Genomic DNA, 18,939 nt, shown 5'->3' with positions numbered 1-18,939 from the left:
GTACTTTAAATCAGTATGATTCATAAATCGCAAAATGAACATTTTGCATGCAATTCTGAAAAGTCATCTGCATTTAACATATATAATGCATGCATTTAAATATATAAATATGCATACATACACACACACACACATATAAAACTACCAAGAATTTTGTGTCACTAATTATATGCCACTATTCAGTTCCATGACTGTTACAGAAAGCTTGCTCTTATCTCATCAAAGTATCTATATATAATTGTCTTGGCAGGAAAACGGATTTCAGAACTACTAGCTGGTGGAGAAAAAAAGCATTAAAACGTTTTGACAAGGTGCCACAGTCAAAACTACTGAATAACACTGAACAACACAGGTACTTTCAAATAAAATGCGGGAGGGTGAGAGAGTCTTTCTTTCATCAGTACAGCAAAGCCAGAATTTCAGTATCATAACTGAATCATAATCTAGTTCTTTAAGTGGTATTATTTTCAGGTCATGAAATACTGCTGTGGTGCTAAGTGTATTTTTCTTAAACGATCTGCTGTACATACTCTTAGGTTTCAATTTGGAATTCTTGTTCTAAACAGACTATATGGACGTCAGTTAAGGGACTGAGAATACTGACGCATGAGATCTGAAGTAAACGCTCTAATGAGCGGAAGACTCAGAAGCCCCACAATACATACCTGTATACTTTCTTCAGTAGCAAGAACTTCTGCAACCGGGACTGACTGAATAAACTGCATGAAACCTGTGATGGAAAACAACCAACAAATTCCCCAATGCACAAAACAAACTGCTGTGTATTTTATTGAAGGGTAACACTCATGTACATTTTCACTTAACTGCTTCTCATCAGAGAGAACTTTTTTTTTTTTTGGGCCAATTTTCAGCCTTCAGTGAATTTTAAAACTGCTTTTCATGATTCTAAATTAGTTAACAAAAGGTCTGTGTGTTACAAGTATTCCTGAACAGTGGAAAATAATCAGCGGTCTTTTAAATATTTACCTATTACCACAATGTATTTAAAAAATGCAGCTAAGTATTTTTCCTCCTCCATTTAATGGAGAAATTGATAAATATGAGTACTAAATATTATTTCCCCAAGATTACACTGCAACGTAGTAAGCAAAGATAATGCTGTACCTATTCTATTGACCATTTCAAAACATAGATCTGGTTTCTTTTATAAAGACACTTGAGTCTCCTATGGAATACTGTAGTCAAATTCTTTATTTCTACAAGATTTAGACTGAAACAAGATTTTAAACATCTGAAATCTTTGGAACGTTGTATGAGCAAAATCTCTCTTATGCAAACACTGTATCATGACAATCTATGAACAGATGGAGAAGAAAATTACTCCTGTTATTGTCTTTTTAAAAAAAAAAAAAAAAAGACAAAGGTACTCGTACCGTGTTTTGTACTAGTCGCCAGTACTTTATAAGGCGTCAGCTTCAAATCCAGATTCTCCTTTCTTAATAGCTGGAAAGGAAATATAAATATGAGTACAACAAAAAAAAAGCTAATTTTCCTATAATCGGATTCATCTCCATTGCTCTTCATCCAAATCAGTGATGAGCAAAAATCACTTTGCCAATCTTTCTTATCTATAGAAGATCTTTGCCTATATCTAAAGAGAAAAAAAAAAAAAGAGTAAGTCATTTGAGAGATCTGAAAACTATGGAATGTATTAGCAACAACTGCGAAACTGAATTAAGTTGCATTAATAGTTTTTCCGATTCTTGCTCTTGACAAGGAGAATCAAAAACTTAAGAGAAATAAGGACATCAGTCATCCTCACCTTATCCATGAGTGAAATAATCTGGAGTATAAGTTGATCTTGACGTAAATCATCACCATGCTTAAATATTACAGGATATTTGCCTCCATCTTCTGTCTTGAAGAATAACTGAGCAGGCATTAAGGCACTCTGGAAAAGGAAACATACTCCACTAAATTTGTTCATAGCAATGTTGACATTCACCTCCTGCTACACTGGAATCCTCAAACAAAAAAATTCCCTTTTTTACAGTACTGTTAATTAAAAGTGAATTAAGTAGCAGATAATGGGCTTCAGATATCAAATTCAGTTACAAAAAGATACGGAACAGTCCTATTTGGTTACCTACGGCATGGCACGAAGGAACAGGAGTTCCTTAATGTTCCTTAAGTTTGGCAGAAGATAACTGATTCTACAAATTTTCTGAATCAGTTACCTACTACCTCGGACTCGGAACATCCCATTTCTAATCATTGAAAGTATGATCTAGGCATGTTTTTGAAAAGTCTTCAGGCTTTCCAATACTGGGGGGGGGGGGGGGGGGGGAGGGGGGAGACAAAACAAAATAAATGCAGGAAGTTTTCCCAGCAGCAGAGGAAAAGAAAGGAGCATGGAAATTTTGTTTGCATGCATGTTATTCAAATCAACATAGAAGCGCTATGCAAAAGGTCAGAACAAAACAAATCTAAACTGACCAGAACAGAGAGACAACAAAGAAATGCTAGGGGCAAGACATCTCAAGCAATTCTTTGTTTTCTTAATCTACTTAGTAAAAGCAAGAATGTCTTTCCACATTGTTGCTTGGGAAAGCTAATTTAATTGTTTGCAGTTTTGCTGTATAAAATAGATCAAAGGGGATCAATTACCTACCTCAATAATTTCATATATTGGCACTGACCAAGTCACTTCTCTCAAAAAACAAAAAGTCTCCACCTTGGGAACCAACTTTGCTAATAAACATTTGCACATAAAAACTTATCTTTTCAAAAGCAGAATACAGACAATCTATACACTTCATCGACCTTACAAAAGCCGAAAACACTGCTTTGAAATTGCACTTTAACTGGAAAACATAGAAATTCACAAAAGAAAAAGAGCAGTCTTTCTGATGGGCTATTTAACCCCTATAAGGGCAGTTTTCAGTTAGATTTTGCCTCCACCATGTCCGCCTTCAGCTTGAAATCTGCCAGCTGCTGCTTCTAAGCTTGGTGCTCATGAGATTGGGTTATATTTCAACTATTCAGAAGATCTTATTTACCTTGAAGAGTGTGGCTTTTTCAGGGATTATCCCTTTAATTTTCACCTGAGGTTCCAGTGGAAGTGGAATGAGTTCCATATCTGCTAAGTTCATCTTTTCATTATCTGCTAACAATGCCTGTAGCCTCTCATTCTGAAATAAAAAACAAAACAAAACACGAACTTGTTTTTTAAAAGAACAGAAAGTACATATGAAAAATTTAAAAAGTATTTTAACAAAGAATATATATGAGTAATTAAGAAATATTCCATTTATTCTGCTCTTTACTCTTCCGAAGAACCATAAGGTCTCACCCTTGAAGTCCAACAAAATAAAAATTCTCCATTTGCAATAATTTGAATAAGCAAGGACTTATCCTTGCTTATTCAAATTATTCTATCCTTTAGACTCCATCCAGTCTAAATCTGGTTGAGCCATTCTGTAAGTGTGAGACACAATAGTCTTGCAAAAATTTATTTTTAGATTGCTTGCAAGAGTAGCAAGATGGTTTATTTTCTATACCAGTATCAATACTAGCTCTATTTTAGAAACTTGTTTCAAGTCATCAGGTCAGATCCTGTGAATCCCTGAATTCAAGGAGATTCTCTGTCACCAATGAATCACATTGCCAATAGTTTGCATAGATCTGATTTCAGAGCTTGCTCTACATTCCTATATCCGTAGATACCAGAAATTCAATATCAGAAGTTCAATTCCAGGCAATTTTCCTGGTACTTTACACATGGTGTCCTACATAAAGGTCACACAGGCAAAAGTGTCGAGTCTTTTCTCCTACTGAATAAAGCAAGTATAAACACAGAGACACAGCAAGGTAGCCCAATGCTACCGGGAGTACTTAACAATGGTTAATTGCTACTAGCTTGATTTTAATCCAAAACCAAAGCCCCGTGCTTCTTAGTTTCACAAAAACGTCTTGGCAATTATAAAAGTGCATCTGACAGAATGCTACAAGCAGGAAATACATTCTTACGGATTTAAAAAAAATCCTCTAAGAATATGATCATTTTCTTTTAGTGATTACACCTTTATGCATAACATTCATAAAAATTCATAAGCCTTATACAAAGCACAAGTGTTCTATTTCCCTGCAAAAATGTACCTCACAGATTTAAAGATGAAGGTGATTGAAATTGATATTACATTGAAAAGCAATGTTTAAAAAATACTGCTATGTGTTGTACAGAGAAAAAGAAAACGCCTGAATAGAAATCTCTGCTTTCTCCTTATACCAGCGTTTGTCAAGTACACTCTTAAAATATCTTAGGTCGGGACAAAGCATCTTAAAAACACATCTAGGATGGAAAGCTTATTCTTTGAGATGCAACAGATACCTTTCAACAACACCCACCCTGTCCCATAAAAGAATAGTTTTGCGACTCTTGAACAAATGAAACCTTGTTTCATGGAATTTATCTATTCTTGCATAATTCTCACACCACAATAACCTCTGCTCACTTCCCACATCCCCTATAACATCTCATTGACATATCATCACCTCTTCCACGTTTTCTATATCTTCCATTTGCCAAAACGTCCTAAGGTGTTTCTCCTAAGCCCAAACCCTATAACATTTATCTCTTTTACCTGGCCTTTAGTTTGCGCAAGAGATAGCACTGTGCAGATGAGTCAGACAGATATCTACGTGGATTAGGCAGCTCATGCTGTCCCTCAGTCGCAGGCTCACCAAATACAGTATATTAAAGTGCCAATCTCTATGTGCTTTTACTCTCAATGGTATCAGTAGACAGAGGGCCTCATCTCCCTGTTCTTGTACCAACTTTCAGAACACGTAGTAGGCACTTCAAGCTATCTAATCCTCTCCTAAGTTTAATACCAGCTAAAATTAATAGAGGAGAGATGGACATTTAGCAATATCTCAGTGCCAAAAATTTTTAGTGAAAAGTTAGTATTCCTGTCCTCAAATTCTAGCCAGAGATAAGTTTTCTAATCTCTTGCTTACCTTTTTCTTACGATTCCCACTTTCACGCTGTACTGCTTTCATTAGATGAACCAGCCGATCTACAAACGTCTGCTGGGCTGCCAACAATGAGCGCATAACCCTGACAGATTTATCACCCTAAGTGAATTAAAAGAAACAAAATTAGTTCTTTGTTCCATAATTATTTTACTTGGAATTTGTTCCTTTAATCCTAGACCTATGGGCTTTTAAAAAAAGTGCTTAAAGATCAATTTCCTTTCAATTCAAAAGATATCTTCTGTAAAACACAATAAGAATCACTGCACCTAGCAAACAATTATCTGACCTAACAGCGCACTTCAATTTGTATGAATAATAATTAGTCGTGAACATCCATGCGTGACAAGCTTACTCGTACAGTCAAAATAAGTTAGTAAGGATAAGCCTGACAGCACACAGAATATTCTTATGTATCCTAAGAGTTAGAGATATTTGAATAACGTTCCCAAAATAGGAATTAAATATAACGTGTGAGATACACTAAAATCAGAAAAGACTGCACATGTGCTAAAAATTATAGGCTGTAGCTTGGAAGATTTTTGTTTCTGCTTTCTTCCCCACTGCTCCAGCACCCTCTGCTGCTGATATACAGAACAACACCGTTTCTACTGTTTCTGAATTTGAAAGGCTTGCACTTTGCAAGTTTGCGTACTTCCAATAAAGAAACACTTAATAAAATAGACTTATCACAAAAGGTAGAAGATTTTAGAATGTGTTACTCATGAGAACAAGCGATAAAATAAAGTCCTCAAAAACTGTTCTTTGCATTTTTCAGTAAAGTCATTGTTTTACCACAGTGAATATTCAAGGACAATTAAGAGCTTTTTAGATTTTAATGCACGACTGTCCTGCTTCTAGGCATTTGTGCCTTTCTGAAGGATGACTATCCCAAATCATTTAATCTTTCCTTCCATAGGGGGATTACCTTTAGCAAAGCCTGACTAAATCTTCTCATCACGTTTAAGTACATTTCATGAGTCTTTGGGTCCCTCTGCTGAGTATCTTGGTCTTCACACTCCACTATTACATACCTGCAACATAAAACCAATCCAAGTTATGCCGTACCCCTGTGCTATGTAATTTCTGAGTGAAACAGCAGCCCTCTACTATAGCTCTGGAGCTACAAATAAAGTCAGTCTTCACTTCAATCTACCTCAAACAACAAGGGAGGGCTTCAAAATCACATAGTGTGACCGACCAATAAACCCCTACAATGGAAGAAGGCTCAGAGGAGATGGACAAGGGTGAGGTACCCATGAAGCTCAGGAATAACGTAGGGTATTACTCATTATCACACCTGTTGCGCAAAAAGCTGACTTTATCTCAGCACAAAGGGGACCAGAGGGTGATCTTTGTTTCAGATAATAAGCTGAATCTGTTCAGTGGATCAACTCCAGTAAACGTTTCTTCCCGAGTTTATCAAAAGAAAGTAAACGTCTCCCTGAGTTAGCCAGACTAGCATGGAGGAAGCGCCTACGTGGCTCAGCCCAACATAGAGTATAAAACCTGAACAACTGCCAAAGGAACTTCAAAGAGAGCAACAGGCTTGAGCTGGCTTCAACCCACATATTCCTCCCTAGCAATGAGGGACATCTAGCGCCTTGACAGTGAGCATATTATAGAGAGCAGTAAAGGCAGCCACATTTGTATTGTAATTGAATTGTATATTGCAATTGCTACATATTGCTGAGGGCATACACTTCTGTTGTGATTTCAGTATATTGCTGTATCACTCTAGTAAATCAAAAATGTCGTGTAACATCAAATATCTTCAAAACAAACTACTATATTAAACATCACACACTGTGTGTGGAAGAACCTGGTCAGAGAGTACTGGACTCTGACGTACAGTCAGCCAAGTTCCCACTTCGATACAGAGAATACAGCAGTTTGAGCTCTTTCACTCAAAATGAAGTAGCATCACTCACACAGGACAAGCCAGGGAGGAGCAGGCTTTCCACTAATCTACCCTCTAGAGTCCAGGCATAATACAGCGGCTGCAAGCTGGCAATACAACTAAGTATGCCTGCAAAAGCAAAATCACACACTTCCTCTGTGCGATTCTGGCACATCTGGAAAGATCTCACTGATCCCAAGGAAGTTCTAAAAAGTCTACATCCTGAAACAAGCTTTCATTTCTAAAATTATGATTCACTTAAATTGACTTATTTAAGTTTTGTAAGACTGTTATACTGACAATTCATTTTGATGAGTTGATAAAAACTCGTTTGAAAAGCTTTTACGCTTATTTCTATCCACAACACTAGAAAGCAAAATGTAGCTGCATGCCGATCTTCCTTCTGTTGCCCGGCATCTCACAGCTCTGTCCAGGACAAAAAGTGCAACCTTACTGTTTTTCAGAAAAGAAATTAGCAAGTCAGTCTATTTGCAAACACTGCATTTGGATTCACTTGGGGCTACACGTAGAATTAACATACTCTGACTTTTCACCGATAGCTAGAACTATTCCTCCCTTATGTGCTTAGATAGCATCTCTTTCCAGCTGACTGATTATGGCACAAGATTAGAGGTCTGTCATTTGCAGTCAAGAGACAAAAATGAAATGTCTGCTCTCCTGTACTGGTGGTATTTGAAGGGGTAAGATGACTTGCTGCGAAAACACAGTGCTGGCATTTCTGGACTCTAAAAGTTCCACAAGTGCTCAACAACGATGACAGCAAAAGAATGAATCAAACAAACAAGACAGTTTTGCTGACTTTCTTTTCCGTTGTCTGTATTAAATTTTACACTGATTTCAGTTCAGCTATAATAATATGGCAAAAAGATATATGCCAACATATCCTGGATTTCTGTTTTAGATTATAAGCCGGAAACTGCTGTCAGAGTTTTAGAAGGGAAGTAAAAGGAAGTCACTAGTCAGCAGTTTATGTTAAAGACAATCCCCTTCTCCACAATCCAATCCTCCTTCCTCCCCTAAAAAAGAGACAATTCAGGAGGAACATTTCTGGACTGCATAGAAGTGTTATAGATACATAGCCAGGCAGATTCAACTCTTACTTTGGTTTCTTTCAAAACAAATAATTAAGTCTTGTCTGCATAAACAATTTTAGATTTTATTTTTCATATTGAACTAAGAACTCTACTCAAACTAGTTAAAACATTCAACTTTGTGCATGTCAAATTTTAATAAATTCACTTCAGAATACACCCAACACATTAAATACATATTAAAACAAGGCATAAGCATATTTCATGAGTACTATTATCTCAATGAAATCTGCAACTAGAGTTTACCTCTGAAACTTTACTGATTAATTGTGCTACATTATTGCCTAGCTAAAATGACACATTACATTGCAGTAGTAAGTATAAAAAAATAAAAGCGTGTATTTGCACAGTCTATGCACCAGAAGTTCAAGGAAAACAGCAAGTAATGAATTACAGCCTCTCATTTTCATCTTTATTCATTAAAAAAAAACAAAACAAAGACTTTAGACAGTTCTTCCAACCTATTTTGAAACAAGGAGCACGGAAGATGCTTCATAGTTTAGGAAGCATCTCATATATCCAAAGAGGAGATAGAGGAAAAAAGCCATTGTACTAACTTCTGTAGGCACTGTGAAATTATAAGGTTAGGATATATTTAGACTGGTAAGTGAATAAGGTTTGATTTTCAAGGGTCACTGTACTTTTTCCATTGATTATTTCAGGTGCATGCTGTGTCTGGATAGTTGAAACAAGCAATTGATCAGCAGCCAAGAGGATTTATGGCTACGTTAGCTCTAACAGGAGCTTGCAACATTTGTATTTTGTCACTGAGAAATTGAGATGTCTGGAAAGAAAACAAAGAATGAATTGACTGATTTTTTTTTGCGGTCAGAAGACAAAAACTTTAGAATTATAGATACTTTCAAACTTTCTGTAGACTGAATGATTGAGATGATGCCAAAACATAAGCACATAGTTTATATCAATGTGCTATGTGAGAAAAATCCTTAATAAAAAGTAATGAATTCATTACACAGCAACTTCATCTTTGCTCATCATGTCACAGAAATAAACTAACCTAGCAACATTTACTTTAATGAAGAATATTTCACAAGGTCAAACATTTGGCTTCTACCTGCATCCATCCAGCTACAATTATTTTAACCATTTAAATTTAACAGTATCTTTATTCTCAAGCCAAACATTATCTTTGGTCACTGGGAGAAAAAAAAAAAAAAAAAAAAAAAAGCATGATAAGGAACTACAGTTAAGTCATGCACTTAAATATCTTGAACTCAAGTTACTGAGAAAGCAATCAAAAAATAAAACAGGAAAAGATGGATTTACAAATGGACCCACTCTCAGGGTAGATTAATAGTCTTTATAAAATTTTTTGAAGAACAGTAAGCTTATTTTGTCATATCACATCCAATTCCAAGTTCACAGCATATCCATGGTTAATAACACACCTGCATATGCTGAAGTATATGATCTTTTTTTAATTAGAGGCATCTAAAAGGATATAAATTTGACTTAATTTTAACCATGTAAACGGCACCTGAAACATCCACTGAGATACATGCATGTATACATATGCACATATGCACATCTATATATATATATATATATATATATATATGCGTGTACATCTGCGTGTGTCTATAAATATTAAGAAAAACAGAGAAAGGTACTTTCCTAGAGTACAGCTGTATTCATCCCAGTTTTCTTACTCCATTAAGTAAAGAAGGCATGAAGGTGATCAGTTTAGGCATCTAACTTAATTCTTAAATAGCAGAAGTGAAACAGGATTCTTAACAGAGTAATCTTACCTTTTCACTATCTAAATGAACTACTCACAACTAAAGCTCTCCCTTAGGAAAACATATATCTGCAATGACACTTTGTTTGTGCTTATAACATAGCCACAAATGGAATCTAAAAAACAAATCAGATTATCACAAAAGGTTTAGAGTGCGTTATGACCCTTCATAAAATATACTCTTGATATGCTAACTCTAATACTGTAGGCCAACATTATGAGAAAACACAAACCAAAAAAAAAAAAAAAAAGGCAGAGCAAAAGACAAACTCATTTCCTCCCCCCACCACAAATTGATTGAATGACAACTCAAACCATATAGTGAGTTTTTTTTCCCTCTTTGATCACTGTGTAATTAATGCACTGCTAAAGTTCAGGTGTGTACTTCGAAGAGTGAGTGTCCTCCTTTTACTAATTACTCCGTTTGACTATGTGTTATCGTTTTAAACCTATTACTTCATCTTGCCAGAAATTAAAATTTCCAAGTTCTCAAAAAAGAGCTTATCTTTCGTTGGGCATCCTTCAGATGCATTATAGCCTTGGTTTCAATGAGACATTCATCTAATATTCATCTAATATCAATAAATAGTTGTGAACATACCAGTATAAGTAGTTTGCCAACGTGGAATTTTTGCATGCTCGTGAAATCAAGAAAGTGCAAAGGTCTTGCTGGAAGGGGGTTAAGAAAAACAAAATTAAGTTACATAAGAATTCTGAGCACTTGAGAGAGATATAAAATAAAGGGGGGGGAAAAAAAAAACTCAAACCGCAAAGAGTTTTAGGAAATTCATTTCCTTTTAAAGTCTGAATCTAATCTGACCTAACTTTAAGGAATGCTCTTTTTAATATTATTCCAAACAAATACAGCAGCAACCCTACAGATAAAGTCTGCCTCTACAGTAATATATTTACAAACACAGCAGACGTACATAATAATTTCTAACTATAAACCTTTATTGTAAAACGACAATCTATAACATGTTACAGTTTCCTTCTACACAATTATCAGCCAAGTGTACGACTCAACCCTGGGAGGGATCTGCTACCCCTTCCTGCATCCAGAAGATCTGAATACTGTTAAGATGTTCTACATCTTAACACAAACAAGTATTATTACTAATATGCTCCATCTGAGGTTTATTTTCTACATAGTATTGAGACCCAAAAAGAAAGACCCGCAACAGGTAAGGGATTAAGGACCAACTAACTGCACATCAGATCAAAATCAAATTCCCAGTCTGCCTTTACCTCATCTTTTCCTCTCTCCAGTCTCACTTTTATTACCCAATTTCTACTAAAAGAAGAAAAGTAAAATCCTTGACAGCTGTAAATCAGTGTCACTTAGGTCCACAAAGATATGAGACATATGCCAAAGAATCAGGCTTCCGGAAGAACAGACTGCAAAGATTAATACAGTTGGACAACTGTTTTCCACACAAATCTTTGCCTTAAAATACCTCAGCTACATGCAACTATTAATTTATACTCTTAGAGTGCTTTCTTTCAAAGTATTCAGCAGGACAGAGTAGGAAGATTCAAATATGCACAAACAAAAAGGGAAAAAACAGCACTAGTTCACTATAAAAAAAAAAAAAACCTTAAATACCATGAATATAGTTTGTGTTAAGTTTCTGTTTTGATATGCCTCAAGGTAATAAAGTGTTTGACTTACGTCAAGGTTTTCATTGTCTGCAAGCTCCTTTGTCTTAGAAGTAAGAGGTGGTGAAGAAACAGGAGGAATAGGACTCATGATCTGGGAACTACAAATAAAGAACATATAATAACATAATGCAAAATTCTTGCTTCGGTGGCAAAAATAGCAGTGCGTTTCACTTCCACGGCATATTAAATTCAGAAAACTAAGAGAAGTATCTTCAAAGAAAGCATCGCATCCCCATTTCACAACAAACTGCACGAACAGCAGCTACGAAAGCTGTGGCTCCTCTCTGGATGACAGGAAAAATCATTTGTTTGTATTGCCCGGATAACGACACTTTGTTTATGGCTGTGAACAACACTCACTCACATTGAGCTTAATATTTTGCTTTCAGCTTTTGTCAAAAACAAGCAGATACACACGGAAGTTTAGCAAATCTAAACGTTCAATGTTAAGTTTTTAAAAATACTGTTTTATGAGGATATTGCTAATATACAACACCTGCAAGTACTCAAGTTTTGGAACGCAACCACATATAACAGATTAGACAAACTCAATGCTTGCTAGGCAAAAATCTCACATAGTTAAGTTTACCTGAAAGGAAGCAATCAAACAACTCTACTAATGTCTGAGTGGCACTACAGCCTCAAAAAACATCAAAAGACATCTACTCTGCAGTAGGATCAATGCGGAGCGGTACACTTGTAATATGAAGAGCATATACTAGTGACATAAGCGTTTAGATACTGAAGCTTAAGATTAGAAGCCTTGGAAATCTGTATTAAATATTCCCTAGGAGTTTGAACAGAGCATTCTGTTAATCAAGTTTGTTTGCGCCTTACTCAATACCGCATTAATCAGATGTTTCAGGCTTTCTTTTGGATTCCTGCAGGAAATAAGTAGTGCACTCCCTGGTTCCTCTACACTCACAGGACTATCTTCCTCTGAAACAGCAGGAAGAAATTTCTTCCCAGTTCAGAATGATCAAGACTCTCAGATCCAGATTCTTATATGAGAATCCAAATTCATCTAATAGCTTCATTGAGGACATCCTCTATATTGCAAGGACAGAAGGAAGCAATGCCATTGCTCTTCCAAAGGTTGTCGCCTTTTGACACAATTAGGCCAAAGGCCACGACTTTAAGATTTGGAACGTTAAGAGTCTTGTGAACTATCTGTACTGGGAAAATATATGCTGTGAAAGCTCAGAGGTTAAGTATTTTTTTCATCACTGCTCAAGATTATGAAACTCAGCATCAAATATGCAATAATCCCTACAAGGGAAAAAGAATTTGAGGGCTAATGACATTATCTGTTACTGCTTTTCCACCTAAAATTGTAACTCTTTACCTGTCTATTTCTGCACCACTAGCTCCAGATGTTGTCATGCTCTCAGACATTGAACCTTGACTGTCCCTCTTGCTGGGTTCCAGTCCATTCTTTATGTCATCAAAGTTTTCGTATTTCAATGCCTGGACTAGCTGCAACAGGTACATCAGCAAATCCTCAGGGAGGAAGAAGAAAAAAAAAAAAAAAAAAAGAAAAAGAAAAGAAATTGAGAAGTCAGTCCAAGCTGCTTAGGATTCACATCTTTTCAGAACTCTTCTCTCTGCAGAGTAACTCCGAGCGATCCGTAAGGAAGTAGAAAGTAGGGACTCACTAGCAAGCTATCTGCAATTGAAAAACTAGTCTAGGATGAAGTTTGACTCACAGAAGATATTCATTTCTCACATCAGTAACTCTTCATTACTGAAATGGTGTAAGTGCTAATTTAGTATATATTTCAGTGCAATTACTCCTTTAGAATGCTCTTTAGTTAAGCTGCTCTACTTGCTTCCAGCGCCCATAAACTAAACTATTCAGTTTGTGACTTCTCAGAATGCAGTTCAAGCACAAAATCTGAACAAGGATACCAGGAATTCAGATTCTCTCCTCTTCTTTTATGCACCATCATATATTTCTTTTGATCCCTGGTAATAAATCCCAATATCTGATCTGAGACTGTAAAGTAAGATTGTGATCATTTGCCATTTTTAATGAACATGCTCCCTCTGCTATTCAACTTGGCTAGTTTAGTTGCCTTCAAGTATCTTGCAAAAGGTACATTTACATCAAAGCAATATCACCTTGGCAACTGAAAAAGGCTTGCTAAAATTAGAGATGTTTATATTCCCTATTTTAATCCCTAGTGATTGAAGAGTTAGAGATATGTTCCTAGTATTTATTTTTTACTGTCAAAATAAAACAAAATAGATGAATAATTAAAACTTATGGATTAGTTTATTAAAGTGGGCTCCATTTGCAAATCACAGCTCATCATATCCTAATCAGTACAGCATTAGAGATATCTTATTTGTTAAAGAAAGTGAGTAGAGAAGCATCTGTGGAAAAATAGTATAATAATATACTACTAAAATTTATCAGGCAAGTTTTATGGAAACTTTTGGTAGACTATTCAAAATTTATCAATGGTTTGTGGGGAGAATATATGGTCATTTAACTTTTTTTTTTTTTTTTTTTTTTTTTTTTTTTTTGGCAAAAGCCAACTATCACTGAATGCCACATTATATCGGGAAGACTTTGCTCCATAAAGCAAAGAGCTTTTAGTAAACAGCAGAACACTTTGTGCGTGTTTGTGTGTGTGTGTTTTTTTTTTTTTTTTTTTTTAAAAGAGTTTGCTGTTACAATTACATTCACTTAAATGCCTTAAGAAGTAGCAAACATTTAAAGTACTCAATAAAACTAGAAAAATTTTGTGCTCCAAGCCCTAACATTAGCTGACTTTCACAGGCACTCACAGAACAATGAATACCTCATCGTCAGCCTGCTGAAGCCGAGCGACGGCGTATCGCCGAACTGTTGGATTAGTGAAGTGAGATGACAGAAGTTCTAGAGAGTCTTCCACATCCATGGGCTTCCATTTCCCCAGTAGCTCCAGTGCCTGCTTTGCCTCCTGTGGTAGGTCCCAGTTGACACATTTTAAGAATTTTGTCAAAGCCTAAAAACAGAGATTGGACAATTCATCAATGAAAAACCAGGATCAACAATAGATTTATTTAAGAAACTAATGTTTCAAGTCAATGCAAAACCAGATTCAAGCTATATTTACATAAGCATAGACCCTAGAATACTACTGACATAAATCACATCACTCTAGAAAAGCTAAACAGCACAAACAACAACAACAAGCAAAAATTGCTTACTATTGAGAAAAATCACATTCAGTGTCACAAAGCTGATGTTTTATTTCAAAGTATTTGAACTGCAGTATCATACCGTAAACACTTACCGCCATGGCTGACCTATAGGAAGCTGAGTTAGTGGAAGTTAAACCTCTCATCCATTTCCAACTGTGCAGTCAATTAGATAATTAACTTAAGCATGCCACCGTGAATTTAATAACATTCACTGAACTTGGGATAGGGGAAAGACAAGGGAACCATAGCCTGTCACTGCTTGATTGTAACATAATCTGAAATTTCAGTTAGAAGTGCAAATTTTACCTTGCAAACCTTTGTCTAAACGGGATGAAAGAAATTACTTTTTAATCATTTTTCTCTGCTGAATGAAACTGGAAACACTAGAATTTTAAGCGGTAGCTCAGGGTTTGTAGGAAGACTGCTGCAAGAATAGCCTGTTAGTATGATTTGCAAGGAAAAAAGTCACTAATTGTGAATCAATAAAATTGTACAAAGAGTTAAAAGAATTTTGATTAGCGTGCAAAACATTGGAGCTCTATCACGTTCTGTCCTTGCAGAGATACAAAAATCAGTGCCAAATGAAACAGGAGGCAACACTTCTTGCATTACTACATCGCTGGGAAGTGATTCAACTTACCTTCTCCTGATTAGTAAGGTAGTATCTGAATTTCCAAACTAGATCCTGTTCCTCATACGTTAGCTGCTTTGTTGGTGGATAACTCACTATGATCTATTAAAAACATAGTCAGAAAGTGAACATGAACAGGCATAATCATGAAGTTAACAAAGCATAGTGTGAAGAAGCACAATACTGACAACACAGAAAAACAGTTAGAAAAGGGCCTTCCAACACCATATACTTCTCTCAAGCTATCACAGTGATGCTCCTCAGTTGAGGTTGACTGAACTGGCAGTGTAGGCAAACATTCGTATACACTTCTAAGACTACCAGTAATGCCAATGTGACAGCGTGCGCACAGTACGCATTCTTATCGCCCCCGAAACTGCAGCAATATAATTAACTTATTTTGTAAAAATGAGCAAGTACCTTCTGGTTATCTCTGAGTTGGGCCACATTTAACTAACCACTTCAAGTGAGAAAACACTTAATGACATTCTTTAATTAACAATTTCCTTTGAGCTGAGATGAACTGTTATTTTCTTCAAATTGTCATCAATACATTAATATCAAAAAGTTTCTAAAAGAACTGTAGTTATCAAATGACACTGACTTACATTAAGCTGATCTCGTGTAGCTGCATTAGGCTTGAGATCATGATCAGAAGGTCCACTTCTTAAACTTCGAGCAAGCTTGTGATGTTTGCTTTCTACTAAGTTCTCCTGAATGCAGAGCATAAGTTAGTATTTATAAATATTTTACTCCAGAGAAAATTACGACTGAAATGAAACTGTCTAGCAAAGACTCACCAGTGTCTTGAATAACGCATGACAATTAAAATCCACATCCAAAACTACAGCATCTTCTGGATCTTTTTTTTTTTTTTTTTTTTTGGAGAAGCTTTCAAGAATATTCTCTCTTACTCCATAATTTTTTTTAAAAAAAAAAAAAAAAAAAAACAACTTCACACAATGTAAGTGCCCTACCTTGTTTTTGGGTGAATTGCTGCAAAATGCAAGCGTTTCAGTCAACACGTCTGTGATTTAGACAGCACTCAAACGTGCTAGCCACTTTGCAAACATTTTTAGGATGTTTGCAGTCTAAAGCTTTGTATGCAAGAAAAACATTCTCATAAAAATTCCCACTGTTAATATCATGTTAGCAACAGTAGGAGCAACAATAGGAGCCACAGTGTCAACAAGATTTCAGCAGCCAAGGCAGTTTTCAGCATTGTCAGACTTGCTCTTGCAGTGTTAGATTACACAGTGCTCAAAACAGTGTTGCCAGTAGAAGCCCACTTACATTAGGGTTCCCAAAGCTGCCAATACCAGTCCCACTGAATTGGCATCCACAATAATGGAAATCTTTTCTAGAACTGTACTTAGGCACTGTCTACACGAAAGACAACACAAGAGAGTGCAGGGAGAAAATATTTTAACAAATTAAGTGACCAAGAGTTACTGCACCTTCTAAATGTCATTCTTTTCTTCAGCTCCCTCTTACTTTATATTCCCACCCTCTAATCTCTTTTGCTAACAATACCCCTTCTATTCTTTCCTACACCTCAGAAACAAGCATCTAGGTATGGAAAGAAAGAGACAGAACATGTAAGTGTTAAGTTAATTACTATATTTTAATCTAGTAGAAAAAAGTTCAAAAAGTTGAATCCACTGATATTTCTCAACTGGTGAAACACAGCTTTCCACTGCAATTTTAAACTATTCAAGACAATAACATAGTCAAGCTTCTATCTCTATTTATCAAAAATTCTCAGCAAAAGCATAATAATATGGATTGCATTACATGAAACATTGCTTACCATAGACATCTGGGGGTCTGGAATCTTAACAATTTCAGAACTTGTTAAAATTGGAGATGACTCATCACCATCCTGAATGACAAGTTAAATGCGTATTAAACATCTTGCATTTTAGGGAAAAAACACAACATACCATTATCAATGTATTGTATACTATACTAAAGTGAAAAAAAAAAAAACACAAAACTTCACACTGTTAACTTTTGATAGATATTGAGAGGAAAAGAGAACATTAAAAAGGATTTTTTTTTTTTCTTGTTAGATCATTCCAGATGATAGACAGGTGGCAAGGCAGATGAAAGGTCATCTGAGGAAATACTGCTTGGCAGGTCATATCCATGCTAGTAAAGAAGGAAGTAAGTGGAGATATTCACTGTTGTCATTGCATGTGTGTTCCAGAAGCACAAAGAAAAACTAAGTCAGGGTCCAGATTTCACTGAATACTAATCATTTTCAGGAAATAGCAGCCACATCACAAAACTGAAAATTTCCTAAAACAGTATAAGATAAAGGCTGTTCAAAGTGCAGTTGAATTTGAGAATATAATACACAAGCCTATCGATTGCAGGTTCGACACAGGATGTGACACAGTTACTTCTCGGATTTCATGCTGTCCAGATCTGCAGCGCTAAGACAGAAGCCCGATCGGTTTTCTTCAGGTAGTCTAACCCTAGAGGGAAAAGCTACAGGTTTCCTGTTTGATTCAGGCAGGAGGCAGTTTTTGTCTTACGCTAGAACGGCAATCAAGCATTACTTGACATGATCTATAGGACAGTACATTTAAAAGACAGTATAAACAAGTTAAAAAAAATAGTATAATATGTTCTATGAAATTAAGTTTGTCATCATTTATTTGGAATATTTCAGGATTGTATCCTAATAATAATTCAATGCCAGCACGGTCAAACAGGACGTACGGCAGAAATTCCAAAGACTGAACTGAACACTGAGCCCAGTTTTCAAAGGTAAGTAGGCACTAAAGATATAAATCAGGTGCCTGCTGCAATTATTTTCTGAAGCACCTAATCTACATTTTTACCTTTGAAAATTCAGCCCAGAGGATTTAATCAGAAGGCTACTGTTAACACTGAGTCTTCCCACTGACTCAAGTGGGCTTAGATCAGATCTTCAATGGGTTGGCTCTTTTGTACAGTTTCCACAGAAATCAGTACTGCGTATGGAGAGGAAAAAGAATTGATAGAACTGGTGCAGATATGCAGCTTTAACTGGCAAGTTTTTGAAAAATGTAAAATTTACCCAGTCAAGAGATGCTCAACAGTCCACTTAAATGAGAAATACTGATAGAGTATCTTTAAAACACCCCACAACAGCAGCAGCAGCAAGGTGATTCTACCACACACTTACTCCATGGGAATCTTTCATCTTCATTTAAATTTAAAGTAAAATATACACTAGTAAAGTAAAAGTTAAGTGTTTCAGTAAGATATAGGTTCTAAAGTTTCATTTTAAGAAAAAGTGGTGTTTCAGTTCAACTGAAAATATAAATTTTTGAAATATCAAGATTCCCCTCTAAAATAGAAATTTCGAGCTAAATTACTCAGGTTTGCTTACGCCCTACTCCCCCCTTTTGCTTTTCCAATCACATATGTCAGTCAAAATGGCTTTACTTTGAAAGTCATCTCTGAAAAGTATAAGAGATGGGAGGAGCTATATTAAGGGAAGAAAAAAGAATTAAATCGCCAACAATGAGGTACAAGGTTTAACTAGAATTGCTCATCACCCTTTTAGGAGAAGGGCCGTTTCTTTAGCTATATAAATTCTGCATTACTTACTACTGTAAAAGAGCTCATAGCATAGAGAAACACGTTCAGGAAGACACTTTTACTGCATTTTTGAGTGTCCTATACCTTTCCAAAC

The 18,939-nt window shown here is 35.9% G+C and overlaps 1 protein-coding gene across 2 annotated transcripts in view; it reads right to left on the bottom strand.

The window, feature by feature from the left end:
• LOC104138510 (phosphatidylinositol 3-kinase catalytic subunit type 3) overlaps positions 1-18,939 on the bottom strand; it is a 77,373-nt gene that overhangs the window by 35,691 nt on the left and 22,743 nt on the right. Inside the window, exons 7-19 of one of the 2 annotated variants that reach the window (XM_068925127.1) lie at positions 17,062-17,133; positions 15,860-15,964; positions 15,261-15,353; positions 14,236-14,421; positions 12,774-12,928; positions 11,439-11,526; positions 10,368-10,435; positions 5,924-6,029; positions 4,981-5,097; positions 3,021-3,152; positions 1,784-1,912; positions 1,395-1,464; positions 666-730 (exon numbers count right to left, since the gene is read on the bottom strand). In XM_068925127.1, coding sequence (XP_068781228.1) covers positions 666-730; positions 1,395-1,464; positions 1,784-1,912; positions 3,021-3,152; positions 4,981-5,097; positions 5,924-6,029; positions 10,368-10,435; positions 11,439-11,526; positions 12,774-12,928; positions 14,236-14,421; positions 15,261-15,353; positions 15,860-15,964; positions 17,062-17,133 — 1,386 coding nt within the window. The remainder of the gene's footprint in view (positions 1-665; positions 731-1,394; positions 1,465-1,783; positions 1,913-3,020; positions 3,153-4,980; positions 5,098-5,923; positions 6,030-10,367; positions 10,436-11,438; positions 11,527-12,773; positions 12,929-14,235; positions 14,422-15,260; positions 15,354-15,859; positions 15,965-17,061; positions 17,134-18,939) is intronic. The other variant, XM_068925128.1, reaches the window with a different exon arrangement.

Source organism: Struthio camelus, chromosome W, assembly GCF_040807025.1.
Source record: "Struthio camelus isolate bStrCam1 chromosome W, bStrCam1.hap1, whole genome shotgun sequence".
Lineage (NCBI taxonomy): Eukaryota > Metazoa > Chordata > Aves > Struthioniformes > Struthionidae > Struthio > Struthio camelus.
The sequence above is the reverse complement of the archived record's forward strand: the minus strand, read 5'-3'. Positions and strand labels throughout refer to the sequence as shown.